General features: G+C 54.9%; 2 protein-coding genes across 5 annotated transcripts in view; one reads left to right on the forward strand and one right to left on the reverse strand.

Moving 5' to 3' along the window:
- Positions 1-507: 507 nt before the first annotated feature.
- MKRN2 (makorin ring finger protein 2) lies at positions 508-19,755 on the forward strand. The gene is made up of 8 exons (XM_040995225.1): positions 508-589; positions 10,983-11,111; positions 11,818-11,996; positions 13,035-13,339; positions 14,190-14,404; positions 16,196-16,306; positions 18,310-18,454; positions 18,620-19,755. The coding sequence occupies exons 1-8, from the start codon at positions 564-566 to the stop codon at positions 18,755-18,757; spliced, it is 1,248 nt and encodes a 415-aa protein (XP_040851159.1). The 5' UTR covers positions 508-563; the 3' UTR covers positions 18,758-19,755.
- RAF1 (Raf-1 proto-oncogene, serine/threonine kinase) overlaps positions 19,662-20,727 on the reverse strand; it is a 60,180-nt gene continuing 59,114 nt past the window's right edge. For all 4 annotated transcript variants that reach the window (XM_040995220.1, XM_040995223.1, XM_040995224.1 and 1 more), the window contains one exon: positions 19,662-20,675. In XM_040995220.1, the coding sequence (XP_040851154.1) occupies positions 20,532-20,675 (144 nt within the window). In that variant the 3' untranslated portion in view covers positions 19,662-20,531. The remainder of the gene's footprint in view (positions 20,676-20,727) is intronic.

Raw genomic sequence — 20,727 nt, forward strand, 5'->3', positions numbered from 1 at the left:
CATCTCGGGGGCACCTTTGGTCAAAACCGAGCGGACAGAAGTGAGAGCAGGAGCCAGCGCGGGGGCGGAGGGCGGGCTGCTGCGGACTGATCCGGGGTGGGCAGCAAGGGGCCGGGAGGGCAGCAAGGGGCCGGGAGGCCACAGGAGAGGGGCGCGTCGGACTAACCCGCAGCTCCCCAGCTGCGTGAGGGGCCGGGCAGAGGGCAGGCCAGAGGGACAGCAAGGCGAGGCCTTCCAGGGGGAGGCGAGAGGGAACCAGGCAGTGTCCTCGGCGGGCGACAGGGCAGGGCGACCAGAAACGCGGCACCGCGAACCTGACAAAGCTCGGCAGGCCTGGGAGGCCCCGCCACGTGCGGCCGCGGACGCCCGGAGCGAGCGCCCAGGAACACGGGCCGGCGGAACCCATTGTGACGGCGGCGAGGTTTCCGGCCGGCGCTACAAAGGCGCCGCACGTGCGGGGCGGCGTGCGCCGGCGTGACGCGGCTGCGCGGGATGGGCCTGGCCGAGGCCGAGGCGGCGGCGAGAGGAGGCGGATCGCCCACGGCCCCCCGCGCCCGGCCGCCATGAGCACCAAGCAGGTCACTTGCAGGTGAGAGCGCGGGGCCGCCGGGGACGCCCTCGGCCGGGCCGAGAGGGCGCGTGTGGGCGGCGGGGACCCCGGTGCGAGGGAACCCAAGCGGTGAGGGCGGCCGAGTGGGGCTCGGCGGCGCGACCCCCGGCCCGGGCGTGCTGGGAAACGCTCGGCCCAGCACCCCAATCTGAATTCCCAAACGTTCCCGAATCCTTAGCCGCTGCTGCTTTTTTGTTTTGTTTTTCCGGGACTAGCAGGATTCACCACGAGTGGAAAATTCCTCGCCAAGGAAGCTTATTGGATGCACGTGGTGTAAAATTAGCTTCAGGCCGTGTGTGTGTGTGAAAGGTGCCGCGGTAGAGCCAGGCTATCTTTTCATGTAGGTAAAATACATTTATTTGGAAGGCGGAGTTAGATAGGCAGAGAGACCCTGCAGTGGCTGGACCAGCCAGGAGCCAGGAGCTTCACGGAGGTCTCCCACGTGGGTGGCAAGGCCTGAGCTCTCGGCTGCAAAGGCATCAGCCAGGACTCCGCCTGGCACCCGTTTGCTGCAGGCAGTGGGTTAAGCCTCTGTGCCACACTCGGGACCCTAAATCGGAACCTTGAAGACTTCTGATGTCACACGTGTCAGAGGACACTCAACCTGTGCTCATTTTAGTTTTTTAAGTCTTCTTTATTGATTTGAAAGGCAAAGTTAGAGGGAATGATGGAAAGACACCTTCTTTTGGCTCACTCTTCAAATGGTCTCAGGCCAGGACCCTGACCGTCCTTCTGGGTCTCCCAGTGGGTGCCAGGGGTCCCAGGACTTGGCGTTAGCAGGAAGCTGGGTCCGAAGTGGAGCAGCTAGGATTTGAACCTGTGCTTGTAAGGGATGCTAAAGTCAGGGTGGGGCGCTCAGCATGCTGCGCCACAGTAGCAACCACTGATTTTAATGATTGTTTCCAGGGAAAAGTTGGGGGGAAACACTGGTGAAGGGTAGTGGCATGGTTTGTATGCAGTATAATTTTTTTTTGTTACTTTAAGGTAATCATGTGAAGTTTGTCCTTAGCATTTGTGTGTCTGTGTGTGAGAGTGAAGCGTGGTGGGGAGAGTCCGGGGCCAAAGCTGAGGTGTGTGCAGGCGCATCGGGCTCCCTCTGGACCGCTGTGTGGCAGAGCACACAGCTCCCGTGACTTGCCGGTACCCGGTGCTTCCGTTCCGCCCGGTGCATCCACGCTGTGCGTCTAAAATGAGCTGCAGTGCGGGCTGCGTTTGTGGAGTGCCTGTGTGGGATGGGAAATGGAAGCTTTAGGCTTTGACTGCCTAGTTGCTCAAAGCTGCGCCTTGGTGAGGGCACAGAAGCTTCCACCGGGATCCTGTTGGAGTTTGCCGGCCTCTGCCCAGAGGAAGACTGACCTGGAGGCTTTGATTCTGTTTCAGCCCAGGCGACTCGCAGGAGATGGTCTTGTTGCTTATTGGGGGGCCAGGCTTTAGGCGGGGTGCTTGACTGGGTTAATTTCAGCTTGCCTAGTGCTCAGATTTGCTGTGGAGTGCCGGATGAGTGGGTGTGCTTTGCCGTGGCAGCAGATTACAGTGTTGGAGTTTTAAGACTTATTTATTTGAAAAGGGAGAATTTCCAGGCTGAAGGGGAAGCGGCAGAGTTCGGTCTCCATCCAGGGGTTCACTCCTCAGGTGGCTGCAGTGGCTGGAGCTGGTCCCAGCTGGAGCCAGGCGTGTGGAAGGGGAGCAGGACCCAGCACTTCTGCTGCCTACCCAGATGGCTCGCCAGGGAGCAGCTGAGTCTCCAGCTGGCAGTACAGGTGCCAGAGTCATAGGCAGCAGCTTACCCTGCTGCACCGCAGCGCAGGCCTCAGCACCCAGTCTCTGCCCGCTTCTCCTGTGGCAGAGGCTCCTTTCAAGTCCCGGTCTTTAAGTGTAGGCCCTGGAGTTCTGGTTTCCTGAGATCATCAGGCGCATCTGCTGCGTTCCAGGGTAGGGAGCTGGGTGGGAAGTGGAGCAGCAGGGGCTTGGATTGGATTGCCATATGTAATGCTGGCTTTGCAGGCAATGGCTTCACCCAGCATGTCACAACTCTGGCCGAGAAATCTCACCCTTAAATATTTTTTAATATTTACTTACTTCTGATAGAAAGGCAGATTTATAGAAAGAAAGGAGAGAAAGAAAGATCTGCCGTCCTCTGTTTCATTGCCCAAATGGCCACAACGGCTGAAACTGAGCTGATCTGTAGCCAAGCACCAGAGCCTCTTCCAGTCTTCCACGTGGGTGCAGGATCTCCAGGCCTCGAGCCATCCTCTGCTGCTTTCCCAGGCACACTAGCAGGGAGCTGGATGGGAAGTGGAGCGGCTGAGGCACGAATGGGCGCCCATGTGGGAAGTCAGCGCTTGATGGTCAGTGTCCTGTTGCGTGGTAGCGGCAGCCCGAGATCTCCGTTGTGAGGGGCTGTTCACGTGCAGACCCCAAGCCTGCCCTCGTCAGTGGTCCCAGGCCCTCTGTCATTCACACTTGCCTCTGACTTTTCAAAGATGGAAGATGTTCATATTTGATGACAGTTGAAATAACGTTGCAGGCTTGGATAGCGTCTTTCAAAAGAAACAGCTGGCAAAGTGTTCAGCCTCATAGCGTTGACAAGGGCACCGCATCCAGAGACGCCCTGGGCGGGCTACGGCCTCAGGAGACAGCTGTCCTCAAGGCTGCTCATCAGGGACGAGCCCAGGCACTCTCCCTCCTCATACCACCCACTCCTTCCGCAGCAGGGGGTGCCAGCACATCCCCTGGCTCTCCAGTGCCCACACTGGTCACTGACACAGCAGAGTTGGCAACTGTTGGGGGAAGTGGGTGTGGGGTGGAACCCACATTGTCTGTCCTTCGGTTCAGGCACAGAGAGCCCCTGTCGCCGAGAGAGACGTTTGGTGGGTGCGGGGAACTAGGGAGCAGCAAGCGTCCCAGGCACAGGCTGGGCCTGGCAGTGCCCACGTTCTGGCTGGCACCGACTTGGCGGGGCAGCCTCTTCTGTCAGGTGTCTTGCAGGTTTCTAGCAAGCAGTGCCTTTGCTTGGCCAGCTTGTGTTCTGAGCGAACCTGTAGCGGCCTCACTGCTGGGTGGTGGTGTCACTGCACTCATCAGGCCCAGAATTGCGCTTTGCAGCTCAGAGGCAGCAGCGTGGGTTCTGTGACCCAGGGCAGAGGAAAACAGGGTCGGGTCTTCGAGATAAGGGCCACCACATGGACATGGCAGCATTACAGGGAAGTCAGTTCTGTGGTGAGAGTTGTGGTTGTGGTCTTAGGGTATGGTTTGGCTTCCATGGGGTAAAGGAGGTGACGATCCTGCTCAGTGTTGGCAGCCCCTGCTGGTCTGCACGCTGATGAACACAGGGTCCCTGAGATGGGGCAGGTGCTGCTGGAGCAGTTTTGGGGAGAGGGCTGCTGGCGAGGCCCACATCCTCTATCTGACACCTGGGTTCCAGTCCCCTGCCTGCCGCGCACCCCAGCTTCCTGCTCACGGACCCTGGGAGGCAGCTGGGGTTTCTCACATGGCTGGGGCCCTGGTGGCTCAGGTCCCACCTCCTGGCCCTACCAGCATTTGGGGCAGGCAGCAACACATGGGAACTCTGTGTGCACTCATGGGAAAATGGAATTAAAAGGTAAACTTGGGCATCAGGCCATGCTGGAGCGATGAAGCCACCAGCTGCAAAGGCTGGCATGCCATGTGGGTGCTGGTTCCAGTCCTAGCTGTTCTACTTCCTATCTTGTTCCCTGCTAACGTGCCTGGGAAACAGTGGAACCTGGATGGGAGACCTGATGGAGTTGCGGCCTGGCCCAGCCCGGCTGTTAACAGCCACTTAGGAGTGAACTAGCAGGTGGAAGATTTATGTTGCTCTGCAATTCTGCCTTTCAAATAAGTAATAGAAATGATATATTTATTGTCATAAAAGTAATTTTCAAATCCTCATAGTTTCCTCATAATACAAATTTTCCATGAGCTTTTGGTACACCAGGCGCAGCGATGGCAGGCAGTGCCAGTGCTGTGGGGGTGGCAGCACAGTGCCAGGCGCAGCGACGGGCAGGCAGTGCCGGTGCTGGCCAGCCACCTTTCTGCTTGCTTTATTGACATTTGCATTTCCATGATAATTTTTTTTTAATAAAGCTCCTGTGTTTTTTGAAAAATCCATTTATTTGAAAGGCAGAGTTCCAGAGATTTTTCTGTCTGCTGGATCGATCCCCAGATGGCCACAGTGACCCTGGCTGTGTCTGGCTGAAGCTTCCAGGTGATCCACATGTCGGCAGGGGCCCAAGCACGTGGATCATTCTCCACTGCTTTGCCAGGCCATTGCAAGGAGCAGGATCAGAAGTGGAGCATCCTAGGTTTGAGCCGGTGCGCATGCGGGAAGCAGGTGCTGCAGGTGCTGCTTAGCTTGCTGTGCCACCCATAATATGTTTTACAAATGAATTAAAGTATGGCTTAATAAAGCTGCTTTGTCTCTGAGCAAAAAAGTCTCAGCAAGATTTGCTTACCTTGGGCCCGGCGCGGTGGCGCAAGTGGTTAAAGGTCCTCGCCTTGCACGCCCGGGATCCCATATGGGCGCCGGTTCTAATCCCGGCAGCCCCGCTTCCCTTCCAGCTCCCTGCTTGTGGCCTGGGAAAGCAGTCGAGGACAGCCCAAAGCTTTGGGAACCTGCACCCGCGTGGGAGACCCGGAAGAGGCTCCTGGCTTCGGATCGGCATAGCATCGGCCCGTTGCGCTCACTTGGGGAGTGAATCATCGGACGGAAGATCTTCCTCTCTGTCTCTCCTCTCTGTATATCCGCCTTTCCAATGAAAAAATAATAAAAATAAATCTTAAAAAAAAAAAAAAAAAAAAAAGAAAGATTTGCTTACCTTTTCTAAAGTGACACTGTGACACTTGTTGAGGCCCCCCAGGCTGGCGCTGGCAGCACTTCCTGGTCTCTCCCTGCAGCCTGCCTGACCAGCAGCTCCCAGGTGCCTTCTGGAAGGCCTGGGAAGTGCTGCGGGCAGAGACCAGCACCAAGAGCTCTTGCCTCCGGGGTCACCATAGCCAGGAGCCAGGAACTCTTCCAGATTTCCCACATCAGTGCAAAGAACCCAGCCTCTTGGGCCACCAGCTGCGGCCTCCCAGCTGTCTGGCAGAGCCCTGAGCCAGGCACTGTCAACCTGGGCTGTGGGCCTCCCACCAGGTTTTCCTCACTGCTATGCCAGGCAGCCAGCCTTCTGCCCTAGGTGTTTTTCAAGTTCATTTCTGTTGTAGCTTGTTTCAGTCAGCTCTTCACATTCCTTCTGAAAGCCCCGGGGGATGCTTCCTTCATCCATTGGTCCCTGTGGCTGTTAGGATTCCGCGTCCCGGCTGCCAGGAGTACCGTGCTGTGAGTGGCAGTGCAGGTATTTGCCTAGACTTGTTTTTCTGGTAAACATCTAGGCATGGAATGTTGGATCATATGGTAAATTTTTTTTTAATCTTAAATTTATTTGCAAAGGCAGAGGAACAGGGAGAGACAGAGCAGTCTTATACTGGGTCACTCCCCAAAGATTTGCCACAGCTGAGAGAAGGGGACAAGCCAGCAGGAAGCAGTAGCTCCATCCTGCTCTCCCACACAGGGCCAAGCACCAGCCGGAAGCTGGACCCAAGGGGAGTCGTCGGGACTCAAACCAGGGACTCTGATACGCCCACCTCTCTGCGTGTGTGTTTGGACACTTATTCTCTGTTATCCAAACCCTGTTCCCCCTTTTTAATTTTACTTTTTTAAAAAAATACTTTTCATTTGAAAGGCATAGTTAGAAGGAGAAACAGACTTTGATTTGCTGGTTCACACCCAAAATGACCATCACGGCCAGAGCTGGACGAGTTTGAAGTCAGGAGCTTCCCCTTTTTTATATATATATTTATTTTATTTTTATTGCAAAGTCAGATATACAGAGAAGAGGAGAAACGGAGAGGAAGATATTCCACCCACTGGTTCATTCCCCAAGTGGCCTCAATAGCTGGAGCTGAGCCAATCCAGAGCCAGGAGCATCTTCCAGGCCTCCCACACCGGTGCAGGGTCCCAAGGCTTTGGCCGTTCTCGACTGCTTTCCCAGGCCACAAGCAGGGAGCTGGATGGGAAGCGGGACTGTCAGAACACAAACCAGTGTCCATATGGGATCCCAGCATGTGCAAGGTGAGGACTTTAACCACCAGGCTCCTGTGCTGGATGCCAGAAGCTGCTTCTGGGTGTCTCGCATGGATGCAGGCTCCCTAGGACCTGAGTCATTTTCCATTGCTTTCCAAGGCCATCAGCAGGGGATAGGATTGGAAGAGGAACAGCTGGAACTTACACCAGTGCCCATACGGGATGCCAGCATTGCAGGCGGAGGTTTAGCCTGCTATACCATGGTTTCGAGCCTCTCAATTTTGTTTTTTTTTTTACTACTTTTTAAAAATTATTATTATCGTTTTATGATACAGTTCCATAGGCCTTGGCATTTCCCTTACCCCCTTCCCAAAACCCCTCCTCATACTCAGTCACATGTCCATCGCTGCGGGCAGGGACAATGGCAGAGTCCAGCATCCTATTGTCAGGATATAGTGAACAGTTTCATTGGGAGTCCATCTCTGGAAGTAGGGATGCATACCGCATTGTATCCTCACATCTGGATATGACAGTCTGCATTACACACTTACTATACATCCCCTTAAATGAAAAGCCACAATAATAATCAATAACAGAAGAAAAAAAATTAAAACCGCCATGAAGTTAAATAGCATGCTATTGAAAGACTAATGTGTTGTTGAAGAAATGAAAATCAAGAACCTTCTTGAAGAAAATGATACAACTGTATGATCTATGAGTCAGTGAAGAATTTAATTCGAAAGAATTTTGAAGAGATGAAACTTCAAAAAAAAACCAAAATCCATGAGATAAAGTTTCTGCTGATCTTTGTTGGTGAGATATGTCTCCTGTAGGCAAGAAAGAGATGGGTTTTGTTTCTTTAATCCAGTCTACTTATCTATGACATTTGATTAATGCATTTAAGCTATTTACATTTCAGGGTTAATATGGGTTTAAGCCATTACGGTGGCAATTTGGTCCTATTAATTTAACAATGGGTTGTTCATTGATTTAATCTTCTGTTGTTATTTCACTGGGGTGTTCTTCACATTTGCCTTTGGTTTTGGTGGGTACTATTCCTTTTTTTCTGTCAAGAGAACATGTTTAAGTATCATTTTTTAAAGATTTATTTATTTTTTATTGGAAAGTCAGATGTGCAGAGAGGAGGTGCGACAGAGAGGAAGATCTTCCGTCCAATGATTCACTCCCCAAGTGGCTGCAGTGGCTGCAGCAGAGTCGGTCTGAAGCCAGGAGCCAGGAGCGTCTTCCAGGTCTCCCACGCCAGTGCAGGGTCCCAAGGCTTTGGGCCGTCCTCCTCTGCTTTCCCAGGCCACAAGCAGGGAGCTGGAGCTGAATGGGAAGCAGGGCCTGCTGGGATTAGAACCAGTGCCTATGTGGGATCCTGGTGCATTCAAGGCGAGGACTTTAGCAGCAAGGCTACTGTACTGGGCCCCAATTTTACATTTTAATAAAATTAGGATCTTAATTTTATTTGAAAGGCAGAGTTAGAGAGAGAGATTCACTGGTTCACTCCCCAAATGACTGCGATAGCTGGGACTGGTTTAGGCTGAAACCAGGAGCTTGACCCAGGTCTCTCAAGTGGTGCAGGGTCCCAAGGCTTTGGGCCGTCCTTCACTGCTTTTCCAGGCCACAAGCAGGGAGCTGGATGGGAAATGGGGCTGCCAGCTCTTGCAGGCTAAGAATTAGCCAATTGAGCCATCTGGCTGGCCCTGTCATGATGGTTTTTAAGCTTCTTTTCAGTTTTCTGTGTTTTGTATAAACTGGGTGTTAGATCCAAGGTTACGTGTTTAGAATCCATCACAGGTCATGGCGTTATTCCTGTTGGGACACATCACATCACACAGGATAGTTGAGGTCCTTGTTTCAGGTAGATTCTGGTCCAGGAACACGTGTGTTTAGGGTTTGGGCATGCATGGGTTTCATTCTCCACTCCGGCTCCCGCGCCCAGCCTCCCGCCAGTGCAGACTGGGAAGTAGCAGTGATGGCCCCGCTAGGCTCCCTAGGGGCACCTGGACTGAGCTGGCAGCTCGCACGTGGGCACCGGGGAGTGAGCCAGTGGCTGGACGCTCTGCTGCTCTTGACCTCGCAGAGAAATACAGTGAAAAAAGAAAGGTTGGATCTGTCCTCATCTGTCGAATTGCCCTGTCACCTTTTCCGAGAGTCAGTCGGTCGTGTGTGTGTGGTACTGCACTATAGCCCTTTTTAAGATTTACTCTCCTTTATTGGAAAGGCAGAGTTATAGAGAGGAGGGGAGACAAAGATCCCCCGGCCTCTGGCTCACTCCAAAATGGCCGCAGCAGCTGGAGCCGAGTTGATCTGAAGCCACGAGCCAGAATCTTCCTCTGGGTCTCCCGCAGGGCCCTAAGAACTTGGACCATCCATCCTCTGCTGCTTTTGAAGGCCATAAGCAGGGAACGGGATAGGAGGTGGAGTGGCTACAACCTGAGCTGGCACCCAGTACGGGACGCCTGCGCCTGCAAGGCAGAGGATTATCCAGTTGAACCATGGCGCTGGCCCCACTTTCTTTGCCTTTTTTTTTTTTTTTTTCACTTGTTCAAAAGGTCATCCACTGGCTCACTCGTCTCATGCCTACCAGTCACAATTGGGCCGGGCCAAAGCTAGGAGCCAGAGTCTGTTTTGATGTCTGCACTGCAGTTGGCAGGCAGCTGGTACTGGAGGCGGGGCCTGGTCTGGGTCAGGCTCCCCTGGGGTCCCTGGCACTGGCATCCTGACTGCTGGGCCAAGCGTGTGCCCCGTTCGCTGCTGTTTCCATTGCAGACTCTGTTAGCTTGGGGTTGCTTGGGTGGCTTTCCAGCTCCTGTTCTCCGCATTACATTAGCGCGTGAGGGTGGAGCGTGTTTGCGACAGCGGCTGTTGTGCCCGTCTGCCCACTCCACCGTCTCCTCCTCTACTGGTTTTTCCCCTGGCTTGCAAGTCATGTGCTTCGGCTTTTTGGCATATCCTGGCTGCCAGCTGGAAGTGGCTCTAAGCATGTGGATTTTATTGTCGTCTTTCAGGAGCATTCAGGAGTGTTATGAGTGACAGCAGTTCTTGGCTGTCCTCTCGGTTTCGCTGAAGCTTGTATTTCCGCGTCCTAAGGGAGGAGCCAAAGCACTGTTCTGCCCTGGAACTGGTCGAGGCCTCCTGCCCGGGCAGGTCGCGCCGGGGCCCCTGCTGCCGTGGGGGCTTCAGCAAGGGCTCTCCCCTCGGGCTGGCCGGAATCTCACCATCTCCTCTTGCTTCTGTGCCAGTTATGCTTTCAAGGCCAAGAATCAGACTCTCCCCTGGAACATGCTTTTTTGGTTAAGATTTTATTTATCTTTATTGGAAAGGCAGATCTGCAGAGAAAAGGAGAAAGATCTTCCATCTACTGGTTCACTCCCCAAGAGACCATAGTGGCCAGAACCCAGCCGATCAGGAGCCAAGAGCCTCTTCCAGGTTTTCCACAAGGGTGCAGGGTCCCAAGGCTTTGGGTCATCCTTTGCTGCTTTCCCAAGCCCAAAGCAGGAAGTTGGATGGGAAATGGAGCAGCCAGGACAGGAACCAGTGCCATATGGGCCCCTGGCACTTGCAGGTAGAGGATTAGCCAATTGAGCCATCACATCAGGTCCTCCTGGAACGTTTTTGCATGTATATGTTTTGATGTCACATTATTTGTGACCATTCTGGCGTGTGTGTATATGTATGTATATTTTTAAGATTTATTTATTTTATTGGAAAGTCAGATATATAGAAAGGAGGAGAGACAGAGAGGAAGATGTCCATCTGCTGATTGACTCCCCAAGTGGCCGCAGTGGCCGGTGCTGTGCCAATCCAAAGCCAGGAGCCAGGAACTTCTTTCTGGGTCTCCCATGTGGGTGCAGGGTCCCAAAGCTTCGGGCCATCCTCGACTGCTTTCCCAGGCCACGAGCAGGGAGCTGGATGGGAAGTGGAGCTGCTGGGATTAGAGCTGGTGCCTGTATGGGATCTGGGCACGTTCAAGGTGAGGGCCTTAACCATTATGCCATCGCGCCAGGTCTGTGTATATATTTTGATGTCACATTGTTTCATTTGATGATGGGCACAGGTGCCCTGTGAAGCAGACAGGGTAACCTTCACCTCCCAGAGGACGGCAGCAAGTTCCAGGGAAGCTGTGACTCGGTTACAGGGGCAGAGATGTGTAAATACATCCAATGCTTAATCGTCCTGACATGTAATAAGCTCTGGAGGAATTGATGTGCGAGGCTCCAGGAGTGCTGGTTTTCCGGAGCACAGTGTGTTTCTAAGCTGCGGGTGCTGGTGTCTCTGCAGGTACTTTATGCATGGTGTGTGTCGGGAAGGAAGCCAGTGCCTCTTCTCCCACGACTTGGCAAACAGCAAGCCGTCCACCATCTGCAAGTACTATCAGAAGGGCTGCTGCGCCTACGGAACGCGGTGCAGGCAAGGACTCCGCGGCTGGCCCGCCTCGACCCCGCCTGGACTGCCGCAGGGGCTCAGGCCCTGCGTCTAGAACCTGGTTCTTAATGAGGGGAATTTTTATTTAATTGTTTGTTTATTTGAAGGGCAGAGAGAGAGATTGTCCATCTTGTGGTTCTCACTCCAGGTACCCACAACAGCTAGGGCTGGGATTAGAGCTGGGGCCGCCTTGTGGGTGGCAAGGACGGTGTACTTGAGTCGGCACCTGCTGCCCCCAGGGGACACATTAGCAGGAAGCCGCACTGTAAGTGGAGCGACTTGCCTGGCTGCACCAGGTGCCTGCCCCACCTTTCTGATGACAAGAAGGTCTCCCAGCCTCTGGTAGTATAGAGCTGCTCTCCCGTGTCCGTGATGGTGGCACAGTGGGGGCACGGTGGTGGGCCCAGCCTCCCTCTCCCCCGTCTGCTGGCAGGTTGGCCCTTGTCACCATCCTGGGGACACCAGCCTGAAGGGCCCTGGGGCAGTCAGACCCCGGGGGATTAACTGCAGAACTTGGAGGCGCCCAGGTGGGCAGGCCCTTCAGGTCCCGTAGGGTGGGGGGCAGCAGATGTACCTGGCACCAAAGTGCATGCAGTGGAATTGAGGGTCTAAAGCATGGGAAGGGGGTTGCTGCGTGCCCGCCCGCCACAGGGGCAGTCGGCGTGTCTGACACGAGCCGCGTTTTGTCTAGGTATGACCACACGAGGCCCTCGGCCGCAGCGGCTGGCACCGGGGGGGCCCTGCCTCCCGCCGGGCCCTCGGCAGCCTTCCACGGCCCTCGCGCTGCCGACCTCACCGTGTCTCTGGTGACAACTCACCCGCCCGAACCTGGGAAGCGTGAGAAGAGAACATTGGTGCTTAGAGACAGAAGTAAGTGAGCAGATGACTTCGAGACTTGCTTAACATTTTTTAAAATATGAATTTGCAAAGCAGTGACAGACCTGTGAGTGCATTGACTACTAATCCAAACACCCACTCCCATCATTTTTTTCTTTTTTTGGCCTTGGTTTTGGGGTTTTAGGGTTTACTCATTTGAAAAGCAGAGCTGGGGTCCTCCCTCTGCCGTCTAATGGTTCACTTCCCATATGGCAGAGCAGCCATGCCGGGGACTGGCTGTAGCCTGGTTTCCCACATGGTGGTAGGTACCGGGGCCCTTGAGCCACCTGCCACTGCCTTGCTAGGCACAGGAGCTAGGAGCTGGTCAGGGCGGAACCTACCTGGACTGCAGCCAGCACTCCAGGGTGGGGTGCGGCCTCGCCTGATTTGGAAAGCTGCCTGAGAAGGAGCGTGTGCCACTGTTTGGCATGACGTCAGTGGGCACAGCCTCTGCTGACCAGCACGTGGTATTTTGGGGGACCTTGGCGCAGATGGAACCAGCACTGTGTTAGGACTTGGACAGTGTCGCTTCCCGAGACGGGGCGGTCAGGCTGCACACCCAGAGCGCTGTGAGCAGCGGTCAGCCCCGATGGCCCGTGAGGCAGGCCGGTTCCGCCCTCAGCAAGGAGCCGAGGCCGCCGAGCGTGCTGTCTGCACAGGCAGGGCTCCATGCAGACACGGAACTCGATGGGCTTAAAGGGAACCCCCTGCATTCCACTAACCTCATTTGAAATTGTCTTTGAGTTGGTTAATTTTTGCGCTAGCATTGGTCCATGGATGACATTTTGCTCCTGCCAGTTTGGTGGTAGATATGTAAACAAACCATGTTTTTCTTGCTTTTTTATCTTGCCGTGTCCTTCTGTTCCACTGTTAGTACTGAAGAAATGGTCTCTGACCACTGTAAACCAGTCATTCTCTTCCCTTTTGGCCTGTTCCAGATGGAATGCCTTGGAGAAAGGCACGCAGCTTGTTAGGCTCTGGCTGTTGGCGTAGTGGGTTTTCACGGGTGTGCCTCGTGTGTTTTCTGTTAAGATCTCTCTGGCCTGGCCGAGGAGAAAAGCCCTCCCAGTGTGGCGAGCGGTGCCGGCGGCTGCAGCGATGCCCACAGCAGCCTGGAGGCGAAGCCGCACTCGTACCTGGACGCCATCCGGAGCGGCCTGGACGAGCTGGAGGCCGGCAGCTCGTACGGCTGCGAGCAGCAGCTGTGCCCGTACGCGGCGGCCGGGACGTGCCGCTTCGGGGCGGCCTGCGTGTACCTGCACGGCGACGTGTGCGACATCTGCAGGCTGCCGGTCCTGCACCCTTTCGACCCCGAGCAGAGGAAGGAGCACGAGAAGGTATGGCCGACATGGCTGTGCCTGCCGCAGCACTGACGGAGCTGAGCTCATTGCATTGCACACTGCCTGCTCCCTGCATCCTTGCATCCTGTTTCCAGCTGTGTGTTTGCAGGTTTTGATTTCTTTAGAAGGAAGAGCTGCGGCTGCAGACAGGTAGAGCCTTGCATGATGGTGCCCCACACTGTCCTCCCTTCTTGGAGGATGTGTCACGGCGACTGGAAAAGCTGAGACACCCCACGGCAGAACAGGGCCAAGTGCTGCAGGGCCCTGTAGGTCATGGGTGGTCAGGGTCTGAAGGCCTGGCCTCCCTGTGGGGTTCCGCCTGGCACACAGGAGCTCGTGGCTGTAGGGAGGGGTAGGGGTCAGGCTCCTCCTCATTACTGCCGCCTGGCGGGCGGCTGAGGGCACGGCTGCCTGTCGGAGAAAGGCTCCCTGCAGCGGGGCTGTGCCGTGGGAAGGTGCACCTGTCCGTTTTCACGTCTTCCCTGGGGACGGGTCAGTGAGCACAGAACCAGAGCTTTCCTCGCCCGTCTCGGAGGGGTCTGTCGTCTGGGGACGCCCGGGGCTGGGACATGTGCCGGCCCAGGGGCAGGACTCGGGGTGGACTTGGTGCAGGAGTGCTGGACCTGTGACGCTGGGGAGGGATCGTGCTGCGCCCCCGGGTGCTCAGGTGATTACTCCGCGTTTCTGCTGCAGCTGGGAAAGGCCGTGGCCGGAGGGCCAGGAGGCCCGCCCGCCTGAGGAACGCTGCCGGGGAGCGGGCCCTGCCTGCAGGAGCGTGGGCAGCGCGGTGTGCTGGCCGCCTCGGGCACCTCACTCCGTGGCGTCTCCCTTCCCCTCTCCCCCGCAGAAGTGCATGTCCACCTTCGAGCACGAGATGGAGAAGGCCTTCGCCTTCCAGGCGAGTCAGGACAAGGTGTGCAGCATCTGCATGGAGGTGGTCCTGGAGAAGGCGTCCGCCTCCGAGAGGAGGTTCGGGATCCTCTCCAACTGCAACCACACCTACTGCCTGTCCTGCATCCGCCAGTGGCGCTGCGCCAAGCAGTTTGAAAACCCAATTATCAAGTAAGTCCAGCGGGGCCCTGGCCCTCTGCCTTTCCCGCACACTTGGGGCCTGCGGCGGATCCAGGACGGCGGTCCCCGATTCCCTGCCCAGGCCGGGTGCCTGCCCCCCCCCCGACCCTTTTTAAGATTTTTTATTGGAAAGGCAGATCAGATTTACAGAGACGAGGAGAGACGGAGCTTGTGTATCTTGGTTCACTCTTCAAATGGCTGCAGTGGTCAGAGCTAAGCAGATCCAAGGCCAGGAGCCTCTTCCATGTCTCCCACGTGGGTACAGGGTCCCAAAGCTTTGGAGCATCCTCCACTGCTTTCCCAGGCCACAAGCAGGGAGCTAAAAGGGAAGTGGACCAGCAGCTCGGACACATACGGCCTTCCAAATGGGGTCCTGGCACTTGGAGTAGCCAGTTGAGCCATTGCGCCTGGCTATGTTGTTAACCCTCTCTGGACTTTAATCTTTTTTTACCTAAAAAAATCGGACGGAGCCTGGTGCGATAGCCTAGTGGTTAAGGTCCTTGCCTCACATAATTCAGGATCCCATATGGTCACTTGGGGAGTGAGTAATTGTACGGAAGAACTTCCTCGCTGTCTCTATTCCTCCTCTGTATATCTGCCTTTCTAATAAAAATAAATCTTTAATCCTCTAATTTTTTTTTAAACAATGCCTGGCATGTAAGCCTGTGTGCCCAACAGAGGTTTCCTGAGGTCTGGACTAGCCAGCTCTAGTGAGCAGCCTCTCCTGGCACAGGTTAACGGAGGTGAAAGGTCAGGGCATTTGCCTAAAGGCACATGCTGTGTGCGAAGTAACACGCACAGTTGGAGTGGCGTGGTCGTAAAGCGCCGAGGCAGGAGTCCCAGCCGTGGCCCCAGGGTCTCCATCATCCCGCTGCACTCACCGTTGACCTCTTCCTGTCTGGGTCACTCGCACCTCTGTCCTCGCTGGTTATTTTTTCATGTGGCTTGCCCCCCGGCCCCAGGGGAGGGGAGTGTCCCCCCGCTGGGCACTGCCATGGTGTCTGCAGCGCCCGAGCCCTGACAGATTTGTTCCCGCAAGTGAGCGAAAACTAGAATCCACTGATGAGCTGAGCCACATCTGTCCATCAGCTGGTGGATTTTTAGGCTGCTGCTGTTTCGGTCATGGTGCAGATATCTGAGTGCACATCTTTGTGTGGGTTTGAGATGCTTTCTTGGCATGTGCCTAAGAGGGAGATTGCTGGGCTACACATGAACTGTGTCAAGTGTCTGTCATCTGACAGCTGCCAGCAGCAGTGACAGAAGGTCCCTGCTTTGTTGCCTCACCCTTGTGTTTTATTTCTGGTTTTAAGCATAGTCATGGGTGAAGCGACATCTCACTGTGGTCCTAATTTACATACACCTGTTAATGATGTTAAGCAGCTGCTGACGCACTTCTCGAGGCTATTTCGGGGAAGTGAGTGCTTTGTTCATTTTAGTTTATTGAAAGGCACAATTAGAGGAATCTTCCATTCACCGGCCCACACCCCGCATAATCACAATAGCCAGAGCTGGGTTAGCCCAGGCCAGGAGTGGCTCTTGGGGGTCCCGCGTGGATACGGGGGCCCCAGCACCCGAGTCATGTGCTGTCCCAGGCCATTAGCAGAGGGCAGGTTACGAAGTGGGGCAGCTGGGACTCAAGCCGGTGCCCATGTAGGATGCCACAATACCAGACCCTAAAATGTCCAGTGCCTCAGAAGCTGTGTTGAAATGTCTCTGGCAGTGACCCACTGGAGAAGGGGTTTACGTGTGGTGTGTGCCGAGACTAACTTGTTCCTATTGCAGGTCTTGCCCAGAATGCCGGGTGATATCCGAGTTTGTAATTCCAAGTGTGTACTGGGTAGAAGATCAGAACAAAAAGAATGAGTTGATTGAAGCTTTCAAACAGGGAATGGGGTAAGTGCCTGGTTCTTGTTTCTAAGGATCCTCTTGGCACCGGGGACCACAGGCGCCAAGCTAGGCTTGGGATACAGAGGAGGACGGCTCTGTGGCACTAGGATCAGTACGCCATCGGGCTGCTGTGTCCCTCGGCACCTCCCGAGCACCCAGTGCAGGCAGAGGGAGAGGCGAGGATAGAGCCGACAGGCCATCGGTGCGGGGTCACCTCCCCACCTAGTACTTCAGGGAAGTGGCCAGCCCGGGACCAAGATGATTGAGACAGGATACCTGGGCACAGGTGGCAGGTGGGGGCTTCCCGCTGTGTGAGGAAGGGGGCAGAGTGCTGTGATGGTGTACAGCTTTGAGAGACCCATCCTTAAGGGACGCTCACCATGACACCAACATGACAAAGGTTTCAACACAGCCACACTAACTACAAGTTCAAGGAATGAAGAGGGGATGGGAGGGGGAAAAAGACAGCCGAAGAGAACCATAGAACAGCTTCCAGAAGCCTGAAATACCTAAGTGGTCCCAGGATGAGAAAAGCAGAATGAAACAATGGCTCGTTTGAGGCTGGAGCTGAGCGTGTAGTACGGGGCTCCTCCAGGCCCCCAGCCACGGCAACTGAGCCCCCTCAGGCGCCGCTGACCTGTCGCAGGCAGGCAGACACAGCACCTTTCCCCCCACCCGAGTATTTTCAGGCTGAAGGATGCCAAATCTATAGAAATATTACAAAATGTGCAAGAATCGGAAATACTAAGTCTGGGAAAACATAAAACCAATTTTTCTGCTTAGAGTTTTAAAGGCAGAAGTGATATTCTTACCTTGTAAACAAAACATGGGACACCCCATCCTGTGGTGCAGAAGCCAGTAACGAAGCGTACTGGCTAAGGTATAGGGTGTGTCAATTCTGATGGAAAACTTGGCATATACTGTAACCTAACAGCTAGAATGTGGAACCAACACTTGCCATGGAAATGGGAGGGAAAAAACCGGGTCTCGGGTGGGTCCCGAGTCCATGGAGAGGAAGAGGGTGAGCCAGGAGGGTCACTTGCTGCAACCAAGGATCCCCTGGAGCTGCTGGAAGCAGCATCACCGTCTCCGCAGCAGAACCAGACCTGCCCCCAGGTCAGCTCCCAGATAGAATCCATGTTGCTGACTGGCCCGAGCAGCCCTAAACCTGAAGTCCTCCCTGTCCCCAAGAGTACTGCCTCCTTCACGACAGCTCACCTGAGTAGGTATCAGTGCCAGCCGGGCTGGCTGCCTAAGGACCTGAGCCGTGGCGTGTAGAGACACTTCTTCCGAGGTGTCAGCGCTTGCTCACCGGGCCCTGGTTAGTTCTGCCTCCGTTTCCTACTGGAAAACCTACAAGCCAGTTCAGAAAACTAGCTAAGAGATACTGGCATCTCATAAGCACCAGATCAGGCTCTAGCTACTCTCCTCTTGGCTGAACTCTGGGAAAACATTCTGGCCAGAGTCCTTGGGCCCCTGCACCCACAACTCCATCCAGGAAGTGAACCAGTAGGTGAGAGGTTTTTTTAAGAATTGATAAAGATCGAACTCCAGCAGGCAAATGACAAGCAGAGGCATTCTTGGCAGAGTGGTACGTGCCAGCGTCATGGCACAGAGCTGTCATGAGCAGCAGATGAAAGATCTCTGCTCGTCTCCAGGGATAGATTTATTTTTATTTGAAAAACAGATTTTTCAGAGGAGAGACAAAGACTTTCCATCTACTGGTTCACTCTCCACATGGCTGCAATGCCAAAGCAGGAGCTTCTGGGTCTCCCACGTGGGTGCGAGGGCCCAAGCATCCTCTGCTGCTTTCCCAGGACATAAGTGGGGAACTGGATGGGAAGTGGAGCCCCAGGTTGACATTCTGTGCAAGATTTTCACATCCCATGGGAGCTTTTGCAAAATGGGGTCTGAGCTGTGTGTGGCCCGCTGTCATTCACCTGTCCTGGAGCACGAGGGTGATCGAGCTCCCATTATGCTTACCAACCTTTTCATTGTCTTCCTTTCAGAAAAAAAGCTTGTAAATACTTTGAGCAAGGCAAGGGGACCTGCCCATTTGGAAGCAAATGTCTTTACCGCCATGCTTACCCAGATGGGCGGCTGGCAGAGCCCGAGAAGCCGCGGAAACAGCTCAGCTCTGAAGGCACCGTGAGGGTAAGGGCTCAGCAGCCCCTTGGGCTGAGGCCGCCCTGGGTGGTCACTCCCAGGGCTGTTTTCTAATGTAGTTCTGGCCGCAGGAAAGGACCAGAACAAGCTACACAGCCTCCCTGCCTGTTGCCCTAAGCAGTAACCCTGCATGTGTGCTGGCTGTCTTTGCAGTTCTTTAACTCAGTGCGGCTCTGGGATTTCATCGAGAACCGAGAAAGCCAACATGTCCCCAACACTGATGATGTTGATGTGACAGAGCTTGGGGACCTCTTCATGCACCTTTCCGGAGTGGAGTCATCAGAACCCTGAGCAGTCACTGCCTGTCCCGTTCATCACAGGCCCCGCTGGCCGAAACCTTCCCCCTCAGCAAGGGTGGGCCGAGCCCCCTGCTGTGCGGCCTGATGTGGAGTGTTGCTTGGAGTTGAGTGGGGCTGTGCTTGCCCTTGGCCTCATCCACTGCCCCCTCCTAGAGCCCTGGCAAGAGTGAAGGATATAAAGTACCCCACTGAGCATGTGGACACGTACTCTTTCTACTTGGCGGCTTAGTTGTGCCTCCAGCCCTTCAGACCACAGGAAGCGTGCAGATGGAGAGCATTCCAACAAAATCAGCTGCGGGCCTTCCCCATCTCTCTCCCCCAAACTCACAGCAGCCCAAAGGGATTCTTTGGCCCAAGCAGGAGAGTTCTGTGTCGTGCGAGGTTGCCCTGCGGGCCAACCTTTCGGGTCGCCCAGGTGATGAAGGGAGCACTGGTGGCCGTGGCCTTGGCCTTCCTAAGGGTGTAGAGCAAGCAGTTAGGAGGCAGCCAGGTGGGGCCCCAGCCAGGAGCGCATGCCCAGTGCAGTAACCTTATCCAAGGGCTCAGAACACACACCCACTTAAACATAAAAAGCCTCCGTCATCCTTACCTGGCTCCACTGGCAGGCAGCTGGTGCACACGCAAGCTTTTGAATCACGCTCACTCCAAGCCTGAGTGCAGCTAGATGTACCAAATACATTGAAGCTTGGCCAGGAGATCTCTTACCAGAGTTTAGAATGCTTTTTGCTTGATGAATTGAGTTGACCCTTCACTAAAGTGGAAAGGACATAACAGGCTCAGCTAAACTTACTTCCTGCTTCTTGAATTCGGCTTCAGAAGGGAGTGAACAAGGAGACAGTTCACGCTCTGAGCTCTCGTTCAGTATTGCTTTAAAAGAAGGTAACAGCCGTTAAACCTAAATTTAATTTATTTTATTAAAATAACATAATTGAAGAACCATGAGATAACTGTATTTTGTCAGGCGCAATAAAAACAAAATTAAAACCCAAATCATCAAGAAAACCTCTTGCTGGCTTCCTTGCATACACAATGATATGACTAGAGACAAGGCGGCCCTGTGGCCCGCCCCATAGGGGCAGTTCCTGGAAGACAAAATTTAGCATGATAGAGGACTGCTCCCAGAAGGGTGGGCGGGGGGGTGTGTAGGGGTGGGGTGGGGTGGGGTGAGGTGCCAGTCCCAGTGCCTTGCTTGGAAAATCCCAGCACACTGGACCCCTCGGAGACTGTGACCGGTGGGGTGTGCGTCCCCAGTCACCTTCCCTTAGTACCAAGCAGGCTCCTTCAGGCAGCCGAGGTCGTGCAGTCCTGGGTTGTTGGGTGCATTAGGTGCAAAACTGGGGCCACACCACCATCACCCAGAGTCCCTGCCGTGATGTGCATTCCTCACCGCAGCTGGGCTCCAGCTCCACGTGTGTCCCCATGGAAGGCCTGGGAACTACCTTTGCTTGCCCTTCCAGGGTTCTGAAGAAGGCGCACTGAGCTAACAGCTGGGCCAGCTCCTGTGTTGCCATCCACATCTACTTCCACAGCCGGACTCGCATCCTGGAGAGCGGGAGGAGGGAGCAGGCCAGCATGGTGCCTGGCTTCTCCCGGGGCCAGAGGGCAGACAAGAAGGCAACATCAAGTTAAGGCCCAGTGAGTAGTCTGGAAGGTCTTTAGCAGCAGCTTCTCTGAAAACACGCTAACCCTTCTGCCCCCAAAGAAAGGGAGGCAAAGTGGCGCCTGCAGCTCCTGCCTCCCCTGGCCACGGAGCACAGGTGCAGCAGCTAGAAGACAGGCAGCCTCGGAGACGTGGTAAGCGTGCAGGCGTTGATGTCCTCTGTGTGCGCCGCCCGGTGCAGGGAGGGCTCCGAGGCGCTCCGGTTGATTTTCGGCAGAGAGTGTTGGAGCAGCTCAATGGAGGACAGGATCTGAAACAGCCGCCGGAAGGGAGCTCGCTGGGGCTGCGTGCCGACTGAGCCG

This window comes from Ochotona curzoniae, unplaced genomic scaffold (assembly GCF_017591425.1).
Source record: "Ochotona curzoniae isolate NIBS_2020 unplaced genomic scaffold, NIBS_Ocur_1.0 contig_908, whole genome shotgun sequence".
NCBI lineage: Eukaryota > Metazoa > Chordata > Mammalia > Lagomorpha > Ochotonidae > Ochotona > Ochotona curzoniae.